Source organism: Macrobrachium rosenbergii, chromosome 55 (assembly GCF_040412425.1).
Source record: "Macrobrachium rosenbergii isolate ZJJX-2024 chromosome 55, ASM4041242v1, whole genome shotgun sequence".
NCBI lineage: Eukaryota > Metazoa > Arthropoda > Malacostraca > Decapoda > Palaemonidae > Macrobrachium > Macrobrachium rosenbergii.
The window spans coordinates 10487573-10504589 of NC_089795.1; the positions used below are offsets into that span (position 1 = coordinate 10487573).

Below are 17017 nucleotides of genomic sequence, written 5' to 3' on the forward strand. Positions count from 1 at the left end.
TACTAGACAAAAATATAATACACAGTGTAAAAGAACAATATCTCTATCCTTTATGGGTTCTCACATATGTTGTGAATCTACAAGAGAAAAACTGTTTTAACATTGTGTGAAAGAATGACATTCCCCCAAGGCGATGAAAAAATAACTTTCTCTGTACCATGATCAGTTACTGCTGCAGTGTGGGATCTGAGGTGGGAGGTTGACACCAACATTCTTTGGAAGCTTGAATTACAAGTCAATGGCCCCTGTGTGCTTGTTCCATGTGAGCAGGTTTCATTTAGCGAAATAATAATAATATTAATAACAACAACGCATTCATTCTGTGATGGACCTATTGAAAAAACCTTCTTGGGAACCAAGTGCATATACAGTATTATGACTTCTTTCTAGTATGAGTTTTCACTCAACTTTTAAGACACCTCGATTCAAAATATCTCCTTTAGTATTTAGTCCATGAGCCAGACCTCAAAATTTGGCATTAGACGACCACATTAGCGAACAAATCCAATTATGATTTTTAGTCCAATGCCTAAAGTATCCATAAGTGGGGCTTGGACGTTTCAGGACGGTAGCTTAGTGCCCGAATGGCTGCCATCTTAAAAAATGGGCACTGTTTTCAAGCTGTATGGTATGGGCTCAGTTATTTGGCCATAACTTTACTCAAAATCTTCCAGTTTTCATGAGGTTACTATTGTTTTACTCAGAATTAAACTATCTAGATACTCTGGTGTAGTTCACAGAGGAAGTTCCGTGCATTATATGTGGTGGGCTGGCTTTGCCCGATGAACTTGTTCGATTGACTGTTGCTTCCTCTTGGAAAACACTCTATGAAGCAGCAAAAGTTTGACAGTTTGAACCAATATTGAAACTTGCCTGTGATCATATGACCGAACTTCCAGACATTCTGTACCATAGTAGTTGTAGATCAGACTTCACACATAAAAAAGCGCCTGTAAAACTAGGGGCTTATTCTGACAAAAATGAACAAAAGTGTAAAGAATGACACAAATGAACAAAAGGGTGAAGAACTGAGACAGTCAAAATGCCAGAGGACATCAGATACATCACCTCGTGTATATGAAAAGATTTGTATGTTTTGTGAGAAGAAACCAAAATACAGAAAAGGTTCTAAAAGTCAGGAAAAATTAGCTCAAGCTGTGGCTCTGCACACTGATTTACGAATTTGAGATGTTGCAACCCTTAAATCAGATGGAAGGATTTTGTCACTTGTTTCAAGGGATATTGTGGAAGCTGAGGCCCAATACAATGCCTCTTGCTATAAACCATACTTGAAACAACAACCTGCCATTTACGAAAGGAATGAACAATCTGAAAATCCCTACAAAAGTGAAGTTGATGGTGCTCTGATCGACTTGTACACATTCACGGTGATCTGTTCTCAAAACAACGTATAATTCCCCTTACAGATCTTACATCAAAACTAGAATCTAATTGAAAAGAGTGTGGAAGTTAGTGATTCAACAAAGAATCATCTCAGACAGAATCTGGCGACAGCTTGCATTTTTTTGCACATAAACGAAGGGTTTACATTCGTCCACAGACACTATAAACACTATTGCTTGTGATTATCTAGACTTGAAAAGTGACTTGGCAGAACTGAGTCAAGGGCAAAAATATGAACAGCTGATCATTCAAACAGCTGCTGTATTGCACAATCAGGTGAAAAATGAGACGAAGAAAAGACTTGGCCTCCAAAACCTGATGAACTGATAGAGAAACATGTCATCCTACCAACGTGCCTCACTCACTTTTTGCAGATACTCATTGGTGACAAAGAGGCATTGCCATCTGATTGAATCAACAGATTGGCATGATCTATTGGTCAGGATATTCTGTATGCTGTAACCAGTGCCTAGGTCATCATGCCAAAACATGTCCTCCTGCCTTGGGTAATCAAGACTCTACCTGGGAATGTTGAACTAATTCACATTTTAAATTGACTTGGTCATGGGTGCTCTTATAGTCACCTAGGATAGATTGATACAGCACTTTGCATCAAGAAGCTGAGCAATGTTGACGAAGGGACTCCACTACTCCCTCTAGGGACACATCCTTTAATCCTTATAGTGCTTGCATATGATAAACACTGATGCTCTGGAAGAAACATTGAGTGGTGCAGGAACTTCACATCTTGTGAATGGCATTATTATGCAACCTGCAGTTTCATCTTATGCACCAGAGAGAGTACCAGTACCAGTTTTGAACAAGAAAGCTAAAAGGCACAAAGTCGAGGCAAACTTGGAACCTCTGCCACTCTACATTTCAGCAAAGAAAGACTCACCGCCTCCTCTGAGAGTACCAAATCTTTCACTACAGTTTGAGGATGCTGCGAGAAGTTCATCTCAACGCAATCTCCTCTGGAACTTAGTTCGCTGGCATGAGTCTTCACACCAAAATATAAGTTCCTGGACAGGATTCAATATGGATCTGGTTAGAGTCAAAGCAGACAAAGTTGGCTATTTAACCACCATAAATACCCCAGCAGCAAAATTTCAATGGCACAGGAAATTCTTTGCAATGTACTTTCCATTCAAGAAACTTTGTCACTAGAAGAGACTGCTATTGTTGCTGATCAGGCACTTTATGCAAAGCAGACAGAGGTTGCCTGGAATCATCAGCTCAAGTTTGAAACAACCATCCCAATGAGGGGAAGTTTTCATATCATTTGTAACTTGCCATCAGTTATTGGCTAGTTATTCTGTGACACTGGGCTCTGAGACTTGGCGGTAGAATCAGGGGTCAAAGCTGAGGGGTCAATTGACAAAGTATTAGATGGCAAACAGTGCAACAGGGGAGTGAGACTTCACAAGCTGATATACAAAGCTTTGATGAGGCTTGCATGGGCCATTTTTAAAACCTTGAGACTGGTAAACGATGTGCATGAAAATGCATGTGAAGCAATGCAGGCATCTTTTCTAAATGATGAAAGATGCAGGAGAATTTTGGACCATTTTATTATGTACAGGGATAAGTTGCAAAGCAAAAGTGGACAACTAGCTTCATTCTGGGTGATGTATTGGGATTTGGTTGAAATTCTCCTTGGAGTAATACGAGCAGATCAGGAGGGTGACTGGTACCTCCACCTGGTCAGCATGTGGAAAATGATACCTTATTGTTTTGCTGCACATAAAACAAACTGTGCTCGGTATATTCCAGTATATTTCTTGCAGATGGTATCTTTAGCGAGTACTGCACAGGAACTTCACAAGCATTTTCTGAATGGGGGATTCTCTGTGCAGCCGGGCGAATCAAATCCATTTGGATGACTCCCTATGGACCAGACACTTGAAGAGACTGTACACAAGGATACGCAGACCAGTGGCAGAACAAAGGGCTTCAGCTTCAAGCCAAGTGGAGTCTCTAGGTACTATTTAATGGCAGAGCACAGAGCAGAGGCTTTGGGAAGACTTTGAGATCTTATCGCAATACAGAAGCAACAGTTTGGCCACTCAGATCTCCAAACATTCCGTATAAAACGAGATGAGAGTGATGTATCATCTATTCTTGAATTGCTTGAGAACACTTGGACCAATCCATTTTGCAGTGAACCTACTGACCTTTTGAGCATTTCAACTGGCCTGGTGCCACCCCGAGGTGGTGACAGACTTCCTGAAGGCTCATGAAAAGGGGGAAGCAGCTTATGCTGCACAGCAAGTGAAACTGGTGGAAAGTACTGGGTTTTATGATCCCACCAAAAAGCTCAATTTCAAAACATTCAGCAGCCTGAAGAAAGGAACCTTAATCAAAGGAACCGACAAAGAAATTATATTAAAGGCAGCTAATCGTGTCTTTGGCCACATGCTGCTGACAGCACAAAGTAGGGAACTAGACATGAAAGAGGTCTTATGTTATCCTCTTGGTCCCAAACCTTGGGCTCTGGTTAATGCTGATGGAACACTTAAGAAGACTGCAAAAGCAAAACTCAGTTCACATCTAGAAAAGCAAATTGCATTTGTTGACTTACCAAGTGGTCCGAGGGCAGCAATCATTGATGCTATGGAAATAGTGCAGAAGATTCACGGAGAAAATTGTACATTTGGAGAAGTTTCTGAGAGGACCTTCAAAAGCATTCTGAACCACGGCTGCAGAAGCCAGCGAGTTGATGTAATCTTCAATGTCTACACTCACCATTCAATTAAGAATGCTGAAAGGGTTAACTGAGGGGCCAAAGATACCCTGCTTTCCGTAATATGAAGTCAGGACACCGAATTAAGAATTGGAAACACCTTATTGCAAACATGGAAAGCAAGAATAGACTGACATGGTTTCTAGCAGAAAGCTGGAAGGAGGAAGAGGTGAGACAAAGTCTTGGTGGAATTACATTAATTGTAACTCTTGCAGAACAGTTTCAAAATTACAAAGGATGATGTGAGAGAAGTTCCAGAGCTGACATCCTCACATGAGGAAGTGGACACAAGACTGGTACTCCATGCAAAGCATGTAGCAGGCGCACACAGTCATGTGATAGTCATTTCGGAAGGTACTGACATGTTTATGATGCTTCTAGCTCTTGAAGCCGAGATAGGTGGGCACTCACCCTTGAGACGAGGAAAGAAGAACCAAATCATAATAATTGATATCTCTATATTGGCAACCATCGTTGGCAGGGATGTTTGCACTGCTTTGTTGGGTGTGCATGCTTGGACTGGCTGTGACTAAGTAAGTGCTTTTTCTGGCCAGGGGAAGATCACAGCAGTTGACTTGATTCGTTCAAATGATACATTCGCTCTTCTAGGGAGAGAGTGGAGTGTTGCAGATGAACTATTTTCCAATCTGGAAAAATTTGCCTAAAGTATGTATTTGTGCAGCGCAAAGAGCACAACGGTAAATGACTTGAGGTATGAAATATTCTGGATGAGAAGTGACGTGTCTTCAGGACAACTGCCCCCTTGTAAGGACGCTCACCAACAGCACACTAATTGGGCAAATTACCAAGCAGCTATTTGGAGATGAAGCCTTGAAAACTTGCCAATGATTCCAGATGCAAAACATGGACATGGATGGAAAGTGGATGGAGAAGGGCAAATTGGCACTGAATGGCTAACCAGAGCACCACCACCCAACATTGTGCTTTCATTGACGTCCTGCAAATGTGTGAGACCATGCAAAGCTGGCAGTTGTCTATGCATTGACAGTGAATTATCCTGTACACCGGCCTGTAGATTGCAGGACTGCGACAATAAGAGAGAGGATGACCGCTTAGAAAATGGTTCAGGGAATGGACAAAAGTGACTCTGATGATGAGTAGATATTCTATAGGGGCCATTGGCAGTTACAAGGCTACATATGTTTAATGCCATTTTGAATGCTTTTCAATGTAGTACATTGTGGCTCATTGTATTTAAGTGACATGCTGAGTAGTCAGTGCAATTTGTTTTCTGCACCGACTTTCGGTTTTCAGGATAAACTTAACCATACAGGTGTGATAGGTATTGCCTCGAATGTGCATCCCTGAGACATGTGAATGGTAACAATATAAATTTTTGTTGTATAAAGGTGCTGTGTGAATCTTTGTAGATATTTCATGAACATAATTCATCATATGGTGCCATTCCACTAAGTTACTGCAAATTCCTTCGATGAGTGTGAAAAAAAATGGTAAAAAATTGCATTATTTGACAAAAAACTTTCATTTATGAAGAGGAAAGCAATAAAGTTACATAAATTATACATGAGTATCTGTGGAATTCAATTCTGAGTAAAATGGAATTCAATTCTGAGTAAATTGAGGGTAAATCCAAAAAACTGCTTGATATGGTGCAGAGTTCTGGCTAAATTTCTGAACACATTCCATAAAGCTTGAAAATGGCAGCCATTTTAAAATATGCCCGCCACTGGGGCACTAAGCTACCAACTTGAAATGTCCAAGCCCTGTTTTTGGGTACTTTAAATATGTGGCTGAGTAAGAAAAGTTGATTGGATCTGTTCACTAAGTTGGTACTCAAATTCAGTCTGGTTCATGGACTAATTCATGAGACGTGAATGGCTCCTCTCCAATATGGATTCTCATAAGGTTTTTGAGAGCAAAAGAATACTAAAAACCTTTTTGGCATTCAGTACATTTCATTGCCCTCTAAATATTATGAATTTTCATGAGTCATCTCAAGGTAATTGAAACTGTCCAACATTTTTGACATTAGGACTGGAGAATGTCCTCTCTCTACAATGATTTCCAATGTGTACTTTGAGAATTTCAGAATTAGCAATACTACTTGGACAAAGATTAAGTATATACAGTTTCAGTTACACATGAATTCTCATATTTTGAGATGACTTGAAGCAGGAAAAACTTCTTTGACATACTGTACAGAGCAAGTGAATGGTTTCTATCCTGTGTGAGTTCTCATGTGTCTTTTGAGATTACTTTGGCAGGAAAGACTTCTTTGACATATGGAGCAAGTAAATGGTTTCTCTCCTGTATGAGTTCTCATGTGTGTTCTGAGATTACTTTGACGATAAAAACTTCGTTGACATATCGAGCAAGTATGTGGTTTCTCCCCTGTATGAGTTCCCATGTGTTTTGTAAGAGTACTTGAATCAGAAAAACTTCTTTGACATGTAGAGCAAGTATACGGTTTCTCTCCTGTATGAGTTCTCATGTGTTTTGTGAGAGCACTTGAATCAGAAAAACTTCTTTGGCATGTAGAGCAAGTATATGGTTTCTCTCCCGTATGAGTTCTCATATGTTTTGTGAGATCACTTGAGAATGAAAAACTTTTTTGACATACAGAGCATCTATAAGGTTTATCTCCTGTATGAGTTCTCATGTGTTTTATGAGATAACTTGATTCAGAAAAACTTCTTTGACATATGGAGCAAGCAACTGGTTTCTCTCCCGTATGAGTTCTCATGTGATTTTTCAGATCACTTTGATAAGAAAAACACCTTTGACATATCGAGCAAGTGAATGGCTTCTCTCCCGTATGAGTTCTCATGTGGGATTTCAGGTGGCTCATCTTTGAAAATGTCTTTTGGCATTCAGCACAAGTTAGTTGCTTCCCTGCTCTGTTGCTTCTCTTTGAAAACACTTCTGTTCTACCCAAACGTATCTTTTCTTCTGCAATACACATCTTTCCGCTTTCATCATCGCAGCTTGGAGAGCTGTCCTCGTACTTACTAGATTGGGATGAACAGTTCATAACAAATTCACTATAGTTAAAAACTTCTGGTTCTGCCTTGACTTCTAAGGGATCTACAAATAAAGAGTCTTCATCGGTGTTTTCAAAAAGATCCTCCTCCAAATTCTCCTCTTCTTTGATTAACAGCATTTCCACAGGATGTTCCATTTACCGTACTCAATCCTAGCTAGGAACTGTTGGAATTTTCCTCCCTTTGGAATACTCTGAAATAAAATAAAAAAAATCTGAGATAAACATGTTCTGAATAGTACCATTCAAAACGAACACACAATGAGAAATTCAAAATAATTTCATGTTTTGCAGTATGTGCCTATTTCAACTCTAAAATAAGCATCCTCTGGGAAAACACATATCACAACGCAATGATCATTTGGACACAATTTGTCTCAAAAGAAATAGAACAGCCAAGCATTCTGTTTGGAATCGACAAATTTATTCAGGCCTAAGTTGGTTGACAATTCATCCAGCGGCTTTTGCCTTTACCAAAAATTCCCGCCTTCAATTTTGAAAATCGAATGAACAGCAGCATCTTTCTTTCATGAGTTGGGAGTACAGTAATACCTCGAACTTATACAAGGTTAGGGTCCAGAACCCCTAGTGTTAGAGGATGATTCGCGTAAGTTTGGTACAGTCACGAAAAATGCTAATAAATACTTATTTCTAGAATTTAAACATAAAATATGACCCAAATCATGCTCCCAAAGTACAGCATTAAGGTACCTTTAAATGAAATTAAAGTTAATTTCACTTAAAAGTTACCTTAATACATTACCCTCAAAAAAGAAATAAACAGTTGACGTAAAATTAGTGCACAGTATCTTAATGGGTATTAAACATACATACTTCTACAGGAGTATCACATCTAAAAGTACGTAACTTTGTGAATGGGTATCATATCTTGTACAGAAGTAAACTTTACTGTACATTACCTTTGTATCATTTATGTACAAAAATATAAAAACAAATTTTTCACATTAACTTTATGCTGAAATACATGAAAACTTGTACAGCAAATTACTGTACTTCAAAAATTGAACAAACACTTTCTGCAGGGGTAATGTTTGAAAACTGCAGTAACTTTGCAAATGGGTATCACTCCTTGTAAAAGTACTCTACACTAACTGTATGTACTATAATTACCTTTTTTTATCATATTTATGTACCAAAAAAATAATACACAATTTTTCATACCAATTTTACACATAAAAGCATGAAAACTTATAAATTACTTCAAAATTAAACATAAACACTTCTGCAAGGTTTCTTGAGGATTTCGCAAATGTCGTGTGTCTGTGAAAAAAATCGTGTATGCCAATTAGTTAGGTTCCAATGAAAAGCTCGTGAGTCTGTGAATTTGTGCAACTCAAAGCACGTAAGATCAAGGTATTACTGTATTATAAATCTATTTACAGAAGAATGGCTTTTTTCTTATACGAACTGCATGTGCATTTTGAGGTGGTTCTAATACAAAGGCTACTTGGACACCCAGTGCATACAAATAATTTCTATCTAGCATGAGTTTTCATGTGCCTTTTGAGAAGATGGGATAGAGAATAACTCCTTCAGCTTACGTGAATGGCTGCTTCTCTCCAGTATGGGTTCTCATATGTACTTTGAGAGGAGAGGAATGATAAAAACCTTTTTGGCATTCACTGCAAGTGAAAGGCCTTTCTCCAGCATGAATCTTCATGTGTAATTTCAAGCTATTCAAACGTGTATAACATTTCAACACTCAGAACAAGTGGATGGTTTCTCTCCAGTATGAATTCTCATGCCAGTGTTGAGATGAATTAAGTGAGTACAAGTACTCTGGCATTCAGTGCAAGGTTATGGTCTCTCTCCAGTATGAATTCAGTTTCACCTAAGAAAAGCTCTCAAAATGAACCAACTACTGTATCACCAAACCTTCAGATTGTGAAATTGCTGGAATGAGAGGAAGCACTGAAGTAAACAATTTGCATTCATGTTATCACTCTATCTACTATACCTCACTGAATGGTAGGTTGCACCCACGTCTCTTGCAAGTTCAAGATAATCCTAGCTCATTTTCAGCCTGTTTTCAATGATATTCCATATCAAATATTCTTATAGAGAACAAGACTGCTCACACCACAAAGGAATCAATCTGACACAGACATAAAACACAATTATATCAGTTAAAAACCAAAATATTTCATAAGACCAACTACACTTTTTAGCATCACAAACTATTTCTAACTTAAAAATGTTATGTAGTGGCCAACAAAATATTCAGTCATTAACGCAAGCTGTCATATCTTACATTACATTATTTATTGTCAAATATTTTCAATATCTGATCTTTTTTCTTCAGTATCAAAAATCCTGTATTAACACTGGAAATACGATGTAAATAAAAAAAAAAATGCAGTAAAAATCTTCTCAGAACTACAAATTTTTAAAGTAATTTGTACATACAAACCTGAATGTCTTTACCAAACTTTCAAACAAAGTTAAAAACCTGCCCACTCGTTGGTCCGCACTCCACTTTGCCTTTCGGTCCAGGTATCAGAATGAGGGGTGCCTGAGGTGGGCCATAAATGGAAAGAATATTAAGTTTGCATGTTGGGAAAAATACAAATTACTTGTAAAAATTTGTAATCTGTTCCTACACAAATAGAACCCTTCGTTCTTTACATAGGAGACTTACTCTTTGGTGGGTGGAGTCTGGGTAAATCTCTGAACCGACTGGTAGTTCTGCTTACCTGGGCCTCTCTTCCTGGTCTCGAAGAGCTGAGGAAGGAGTCCTGTGCCTCTAATCTGTTGAACATATGGAATGTTCAACTGCCATATTTCTGGGCCTTTTGAATGAACGAGTTATGTCACTATTTCAAAAATGGCTTGGATGAACCCAAAGTGTCGGAGACAGTATTATCATCATTATCATTAAAACAGTTTAACCAGAACACCGAGATGACTATCAGCTCTCATAGTGCTGGCCTGAAGGATTTGGATGAATGAATGAAAATAAAATTAAAAACTGCACAAAGGCACAAGGCACAAGCTCTCATACTAGAACACACTCATACAATAAATACATTTATACTCACGTTTCCATATACACTCGCTAAAAAGGTATATTAAAATTTAAAACAAATTGATTAAAATTTTCAAATTTAGTTGTTTTAAAATTTATTAGAACCCCCAAGGGTTTTTGTATTTCTATTATTTACTTTTTATATTTTATCAATTAAATCACAGCTCCTCATGAACATTAAAACTGGTATTACTGAAAATGTAGGAGATTCTGACAAAATTTCTTTCGTCGATCTATTTGCAGGTTATATTTTGGACATTCACATAATACAAGTTTGACTGTTGTCAACACTTTGCAGTCTGGGCATTTGGGAGGAGGGCCACATGGACTGACTGTTCATTAAGTGTCCGTGTGTCAAACGAGTATGGCCTATTCGAAGACGCGTCAGAATTACTTGTGTGTCTCTCTCTCTCTGATACGATGAACTCCATTTTCCAACACTGGATTTTATTTAATTTATTATCTACCGGTTCTTCATTCCATACATTTTGCCATTTACTTACATTGGTTGTTTTTATATATCTCATACAGTCACTAATAGGGATGTCTACATTTGCTCTTGTCATGTGAACTGCTTCTTTAGCTGCTTTATCGGCCTCTTCATTTCCCTTAATCCCTACATGGGCAGGGATCCAACATATTTCAATATTTTGCCGAGAGTCCTATCCCTAGAACCAGACTCCCCTGGAATCCATGGTCTAGCCCTAAAGAATAGCTCCGCCTGATGTCACTCAGGTCCGAACATTATCGGGCAGCTGATGGTCCTACCACAGTTGCCACTATTCAGCATCGGATATAAACCCAATCCCAGTTATGGTATCTTTTCCTAATTATCAGGTCCAATAAATTTTAGCAAAAGTGGAAAATTCCACAAAAATTAATTCAAAGAAATATATAATGGACTCTTGGACTCAAATCCAGGAACAGATTCCTGGGGTTCAAGAGCCGCCCCCCCCCCACCAAGTCAAGGTAGTCCCAAATCTATGGGGTCGGAGACAGTAAAAGGCTAAAATAACCAACAAGTTTGTTTTGTTGTCAGCCCCTCTCTCCCCTTGCTAGAGAGGGGGGGGGAGGACTCGTATCTAATAATCTACTCTAGATTATAGACAGGGTACTCAGTTATGTAGGCTCACCTGCACGACACACCAGTCCAGCACGTGACGGTTCGTCACCTGCCTCCCTTGTAGGCTCACCTGCACGACAAATCAGTCCAGCACGTGACGGTTCGTCACCTGCACGACACACCAGTCCAGCATGTGACGGTTCGTCACCTGCCTCCCTTGTAGGCTCACCTGCACGACACATCAGTCCAGCACGTGACGGTTCGTCACCTGCCTCCCTTGCACCTGACACACCAGTCCAGCATGTGACAGTTCGTCACCTGCCTCCCTTGAAGGCTCACCTGCACGACACACCAGTCCAGCACGTGACGGTTCGTCACCTGCCTCCCTTGAAGGCTCACCTGCACGACACACCACCTGTCCAGCACACCTGCACGGCAGCACGCGGACGGTTCGTCCACCTGCCTCCCTTGTAGGCTCACCTGCACGACAAATCAGTCCAGCACGTGAGGCTCACCTGCGCGGTTCGTCACCTGCACCTGCACACACCAGTCCAGCATGTGACGGTTCGTCACCTGCCTCCCTTGAAGGCTCACCTGCACGACGACACATCAGTCCAGCACGTGGACCAGGTTGACGTCACCTGCCTCGACGACACCAGTCCAGCATGTGACGGTTCGTCACCTGCCTCCCTTGTAGGCTCACCTGCACGACACACCAGTCCAGCACGTGACGGTTCGTCACCTGCCTCCCTTGTAGGCTCACCTGCACGACACACCAGTCCAGCACGTGACGGTTCGTCACCTGACACACCAGTCCAGCACGTGACGGTTTGTCACCTGCCTCCCTTGTAGGCTCACCTGCACGACACACCAGTCCAGCACGTGACGGTTCGTCACCTGCCTCCCTTCTAAAAGAGAGGAAAGGTAAAACAGAAAAGAGGAAGCCAGTCACTCACTCACATTCTCTCTTCACTATCGTACACCTTAGGCGAGACGCTGCCTGCCCCTCTACGTGAGCAAGGTGGGCTACACAGCTTGATGAGCAGCCACCACAAGAGCTAAGAAAAAGGTGTCCAAGGACTTGTGGGCAACATCCCAAAGGTAGATGGAAGTGAATGTGGATTACTGAGACCAAACTCTCACCCTTAATACCTGTACTGTAGAACTGACAGGTTCTTTTGGAGTGCTTGGGACAGACCAGTGTTCCTAACCTCGTGAGGTCTTACTCGGAACGTACTCCTGGCTAGCTCATTAGATGCACAGTATGCTCGCTTGATTACCTCATGAAGCCGGAAAGAAATCGTGTTCCTGGACACTTCTTCTTGGTCAAGCCAGCACTAATTAAGTCGTCGACACTCAGGCCTAGGATATCAAGTACAGTCATACCCCGAACTTATGCAAGGTTAGGTTTCAGAAACCCTTGCGCACGGCGAATTTTTGCGTAAGTTTGGCATGGTTTCTAAAAATCCTAATAAATGCTTATTTCTAAAGTTTAAACACTAAATATGACCCTAATCACGCTCCCAAATTATTAAGCTAACTTTTAAATGAAATTAAGGTTACTGTAATTTCATTTAAAAGTTAGCTTAATACATTACCTTTAAAAAAAGAAATAAATGGTTGACATAAAAATAGAGAGTTGGAAGACAATTTCTGTCTCTCCCCTTCCAAGCGATCTATTTTTAGAAGTCTTCTCAACCTCTTTTTAATAACTTCTTTAATCTACATCTCTTTCTTTTTGTTCTGAAATGCTTTTTCATGAACAAACAGTGTTTTTTTTATTTGGACTAATACAGCTCTCAGCTATTACGTCTACGTTTTACAACCTATTTGCCACACTAGCGCATTTACACTTTGTAGGCAATACAGGTAAAATTAGGTCACTTTAAACTAACTACAGTACAAGTAAAGACACACAGAGAAATAATAAGTTGTAAAAATGTGTGAGCGCTAACTATGAGAGAGAGAGAGAGAGAGAGAGAGAGAGAGAGAGAGAGAGAGAGAGAGAGAGAGAGAGAGAGAGAGAGAGAGAGAGAGAGAGAGAGAGGGTTGTCCTTACTTAAGAGAGTGAAACTATTTATCAATTATTGTGGGGAGAGAGAGAGAGAGAGATTGTCCTTACTTGAAATATCAAGTTAAATTATTTATGAATTATTATGGAAAGAGAAAGAGAGAGAGAGAGAGAGAGAGAAATCTTTGACCCCTAATCAGCAACACTCCCCCTTCTTGCCATATTAAATCAACATGTCTGACAGCTTTGCCTTCGAGCTACTTACAAAAGATGAAGGGAAAGATATTTGTTTGTTTAAAATACATATCACATATGAATTTTGTAATTGCAGTTTTATTATTATTATTATTATTATTATTATTACAGGTTGACCATCACTAATCCAGCAATCAGTAGTCCGGATCAATCAGTAATCCGGCACAAATTTCGGCTAGAGTAATTTCCAATGTTTCCGCACTAATTTTCAAATTTCCCGGTCGCTGCGCTAACTCGCCGCCAGCCAGCTTCGATTTGGTGGCGCAGTGTGCTGCATCAACAAACTGGTAGCCTAGCCTACATTATACTGAACTCTATTCACATATTAACAGTATTATACAAACATCAACATAACAAATGTGTATCTTTTTCATGGATCTTTTAAAAAGTTATGCTTTACTACATTGTTTCCAATTGTATTATAAATTGCGATCAATGTTTTGTTTTGGGAATCGGTATCGCGGTGTTTATTTCGCCGCATTTAACTAAGTTCAAAGCACTTTTCTTGCTTCTAGTTAGCGTAAATGAATATGGATACTTTATTTATTTGGGACACGGATATTTTTCGTTATACGAAGTGTTTTAAGTCGAAATATAACTTACATACGTTTCGTTGTGAAATTAATTTAGCTATTTTTTCGTTAATATATGACGTTCGCGGGAATCACGGCTGGCCATTTTTGTTTTGCGTAAAAAAAAATCAAGATTCCGTTCGCTACTTTCTCTTGATTTCATCATAATACGAGCTTTACGTATTTATCTTTTATCGGTGTGAAAACAGTAGTAATTTGTATTCTTTCATGCCCAGTAGTTTTGATTAAAATACATTCTCTCCAGTTTTATTTACGGTCGAGTTTCATCCATGTTGCCGATGCACGATAATTTATAGTCATTAGCACCTTGAACAATGTTTTCTCAGCTTCAGCTACAACTTACGGCTTTAAGTTACTGTAGCAGTATATTTCCCTGCCGATCTTTTCTCCAAAGCGAATAAGGGTATAGTGTAAAAAATATATCAGTCCTATTGTACAGTACTTAACGTCATTTGTAACATAACTACGGTAATTTTGTATTACCGTACGATGGCTGAAATACAAGCAAAACAGTTGTTATCCGGTACGATTATTAGCAAAACAACATTTTCCCGTTCGGTTGTTTATGGCTGTACGCGTTTTTGCAAGAGTATAATGTTACTAACAATACTTTTATCATTCTCTATTACTTTTTTAACTAGCAGATGGAATAAAGAGATGGAGGAAAAGACGTTTTTCCATTGTAAGTTGGTCTCTCTCGCTGCCTGATTGTACCTGCTGCCTGCGCCTGCGCGAATTCTAAAAATATTTCCTAAATATTTTCGTACCGGTATTAATTGCTAACCCCATCGTAATCGTAAACTCAAAATATCGTAAGTCGAATTATCGTAACTCGAGCACTACCTGTATTTGATAATTGTCTTTTCTTTATTATCCAATTTGTACTGATTTATGGGATATTTTAATTCTAAAATGAGGTGCTTAGCTACTGGGTTTCGTGTATTCTAGCCTAATAAATGGCTAATCCGGCACCCTCCAGGTCCCAGTGATGCCGGATTAGTGATGGTCAACCTGTATTATTATTATTACTGTTATTATTATTATTATTATGATTACTATTATTATCAGAAAATGAGTACTTATTATTAGGTAAAAAATTTATTTATAATACAAAACCAATAAACATATACATGTACCATAAAAATGATATTTTTATGATAAAATAAAGTTTTGTACATACTTACCCGGCAGATATATACTTAGCTATAGTCTCCGACGTTCCCGACAGAATTTCAAATCTCGTGGCACACGCAACCGATAGGTCAGGTGATCTACCTTTCCCGCCGCTGGGTGGCGGGAATAGGAACCATTCCCGTTTTCTAATCAGATTTTCTCTTCCACCTGTCTCCTGAGGGGAGGCTGGGCGGGACATTAATCGTATATATCTGCCGGGTAAGTATGTACAAAACTTTATTTTATCATAAAAATATCATTTCTGAGTTCAGTCCCGTGTCAGCCGGTGAAATTCCATTACAGCACGAATTTCTAGGTATAATAATGCTAGATATACCAGAGAAAAAGAGCTTTCAGGAAAGCTGGGGTTACTACCCCCAGTCGAGCGTCTTCTAGGAAGACGTCGGTATAAGGAAGGGTGAGTGAAATACCACTACCACGGAAACATACTCGAAAGATCTCTCCTTATCAAAACCCCCGGAACAGAGCGGTGAGCCGTTACAGCCCCTACACTCAACACCCGCCAGGACGGCGACACCAGCGCCACCTACCTCATTCCATTTTCTAGCACGTGATTGCGTTCATTTCTTTTGTGTGCTCGTCTTCCTTTTTTGGATTATTTTCATCAACGCCATGTCATCGAGCAGCTTTACCATCTCCAAGTTAAGTACCATCTTCTTGTGGGGTTTTGTTCTATTTTTTGGCTGTTATGGTCTCGTCTTTTCATAAATATTGAGATCTTTTTATGACGCCACGGCGTCCTCCGCCAGCCATGTCGACCGCGAGGCGACTCCATCAGTTCTTTTCTGTTGGAGTTGTCTCCTTGTCGTTATAGATAGATTTTTGCCCCTTGGTTCCCATCCTGGTGGTTTCCCTGCGGTGGTTCCCCCCTTTTTTGTTTCACGAAATTACGTTTCATTGGCCTGTCGGCCTTTGTGAGGGTGATGCCCCGTCCAGGTACCCCCCCCCAAGGTTGGGTTCCTTTTTATTTTTGGTCTCTATTAGGCTAATTATTTTATTCTTGGAGATGGTGCTCTCTTTTTATTTTATTTTATTTTGTTGTTTACCTCCTCGTGGTGGCGGCAGCCTCAGATCTAACCGCTTCCCCGAGGTAGGCTACGCACCCTATTGAGCACATTTTTGTTCCCGTTTTTTATGTGTGATGGTTATTTAGTGGAGTAGGCTTGTTTTGCTTCCATCCCCTTGCCCTGGGTGTGGAGATCATCAGGTTGAGGGAGTTTTGGTTGCTGTTTCCTCCGGGGTCGTTTTTTGGTGGGCAGAGTGAGCCCCTTAGTTCTCTTCCTTCATTTGGGGGAACAGAGAGTTCTTTGGATGTGTTTCCTCTAGGCTAGTCGCCTCCTTGCCCCCTCTTCTCGATCCCGGTTGGTTCTCGGCACAAAATTTCTCTCCCTGTTGCTTCCTCCTCCTCCTCCGCCTCCTCCCTTTTTCCTAGCCTATACTAGGTTAGGTCCCTATTAGGCTTCGCCTAGGAAGGAGTCGGGCATCGGGCTGGGTAGCTTCCCTTAGTAGTAGGCTACCCTCCCAAGTTTCATTATTCTTGGAGGTATGGGTGCAGTTGAGCGGGTGATATGTTTTTCCCCTGTCTCCTGTTCCCTTCTTGGTAGCCTACCTCTCTCCCCTACTCCACCCCCTCCCCCTCACCTCCCCTCCAGCCTTGCTCTACTCGCGCGGGTGACGCTAGATGGC

General features: G+C 40.3%; 1 protein-coding gene across 1 annotated transcript in view; it reads right to left on the bottom strand.

The window, feature by feature from the left end:
* Positions 1 to 221: 221 nt before the first annotated feature.
* LOC136835892 (zinc finger protein 501-like) overlaps positions 222 to 17017 on the bottom strand; it is a 58869-nt gene continuing 42073 nt past the window's right edge. The window contains exon 3 of the mRNA XM_067099742.1: positions 222 to 7363. Within this exon, the coding sequence (XP_066955843.1) occupies positions 6348 to 7307 (960 nt within the window). The 5' untranslated portion in view covers positions 7308 to 7363 and the 3' untranslated portion in view covers positions 222 to 6347. The remainder of the gene's footprint in view (positions 7364 to 17017) is intronic.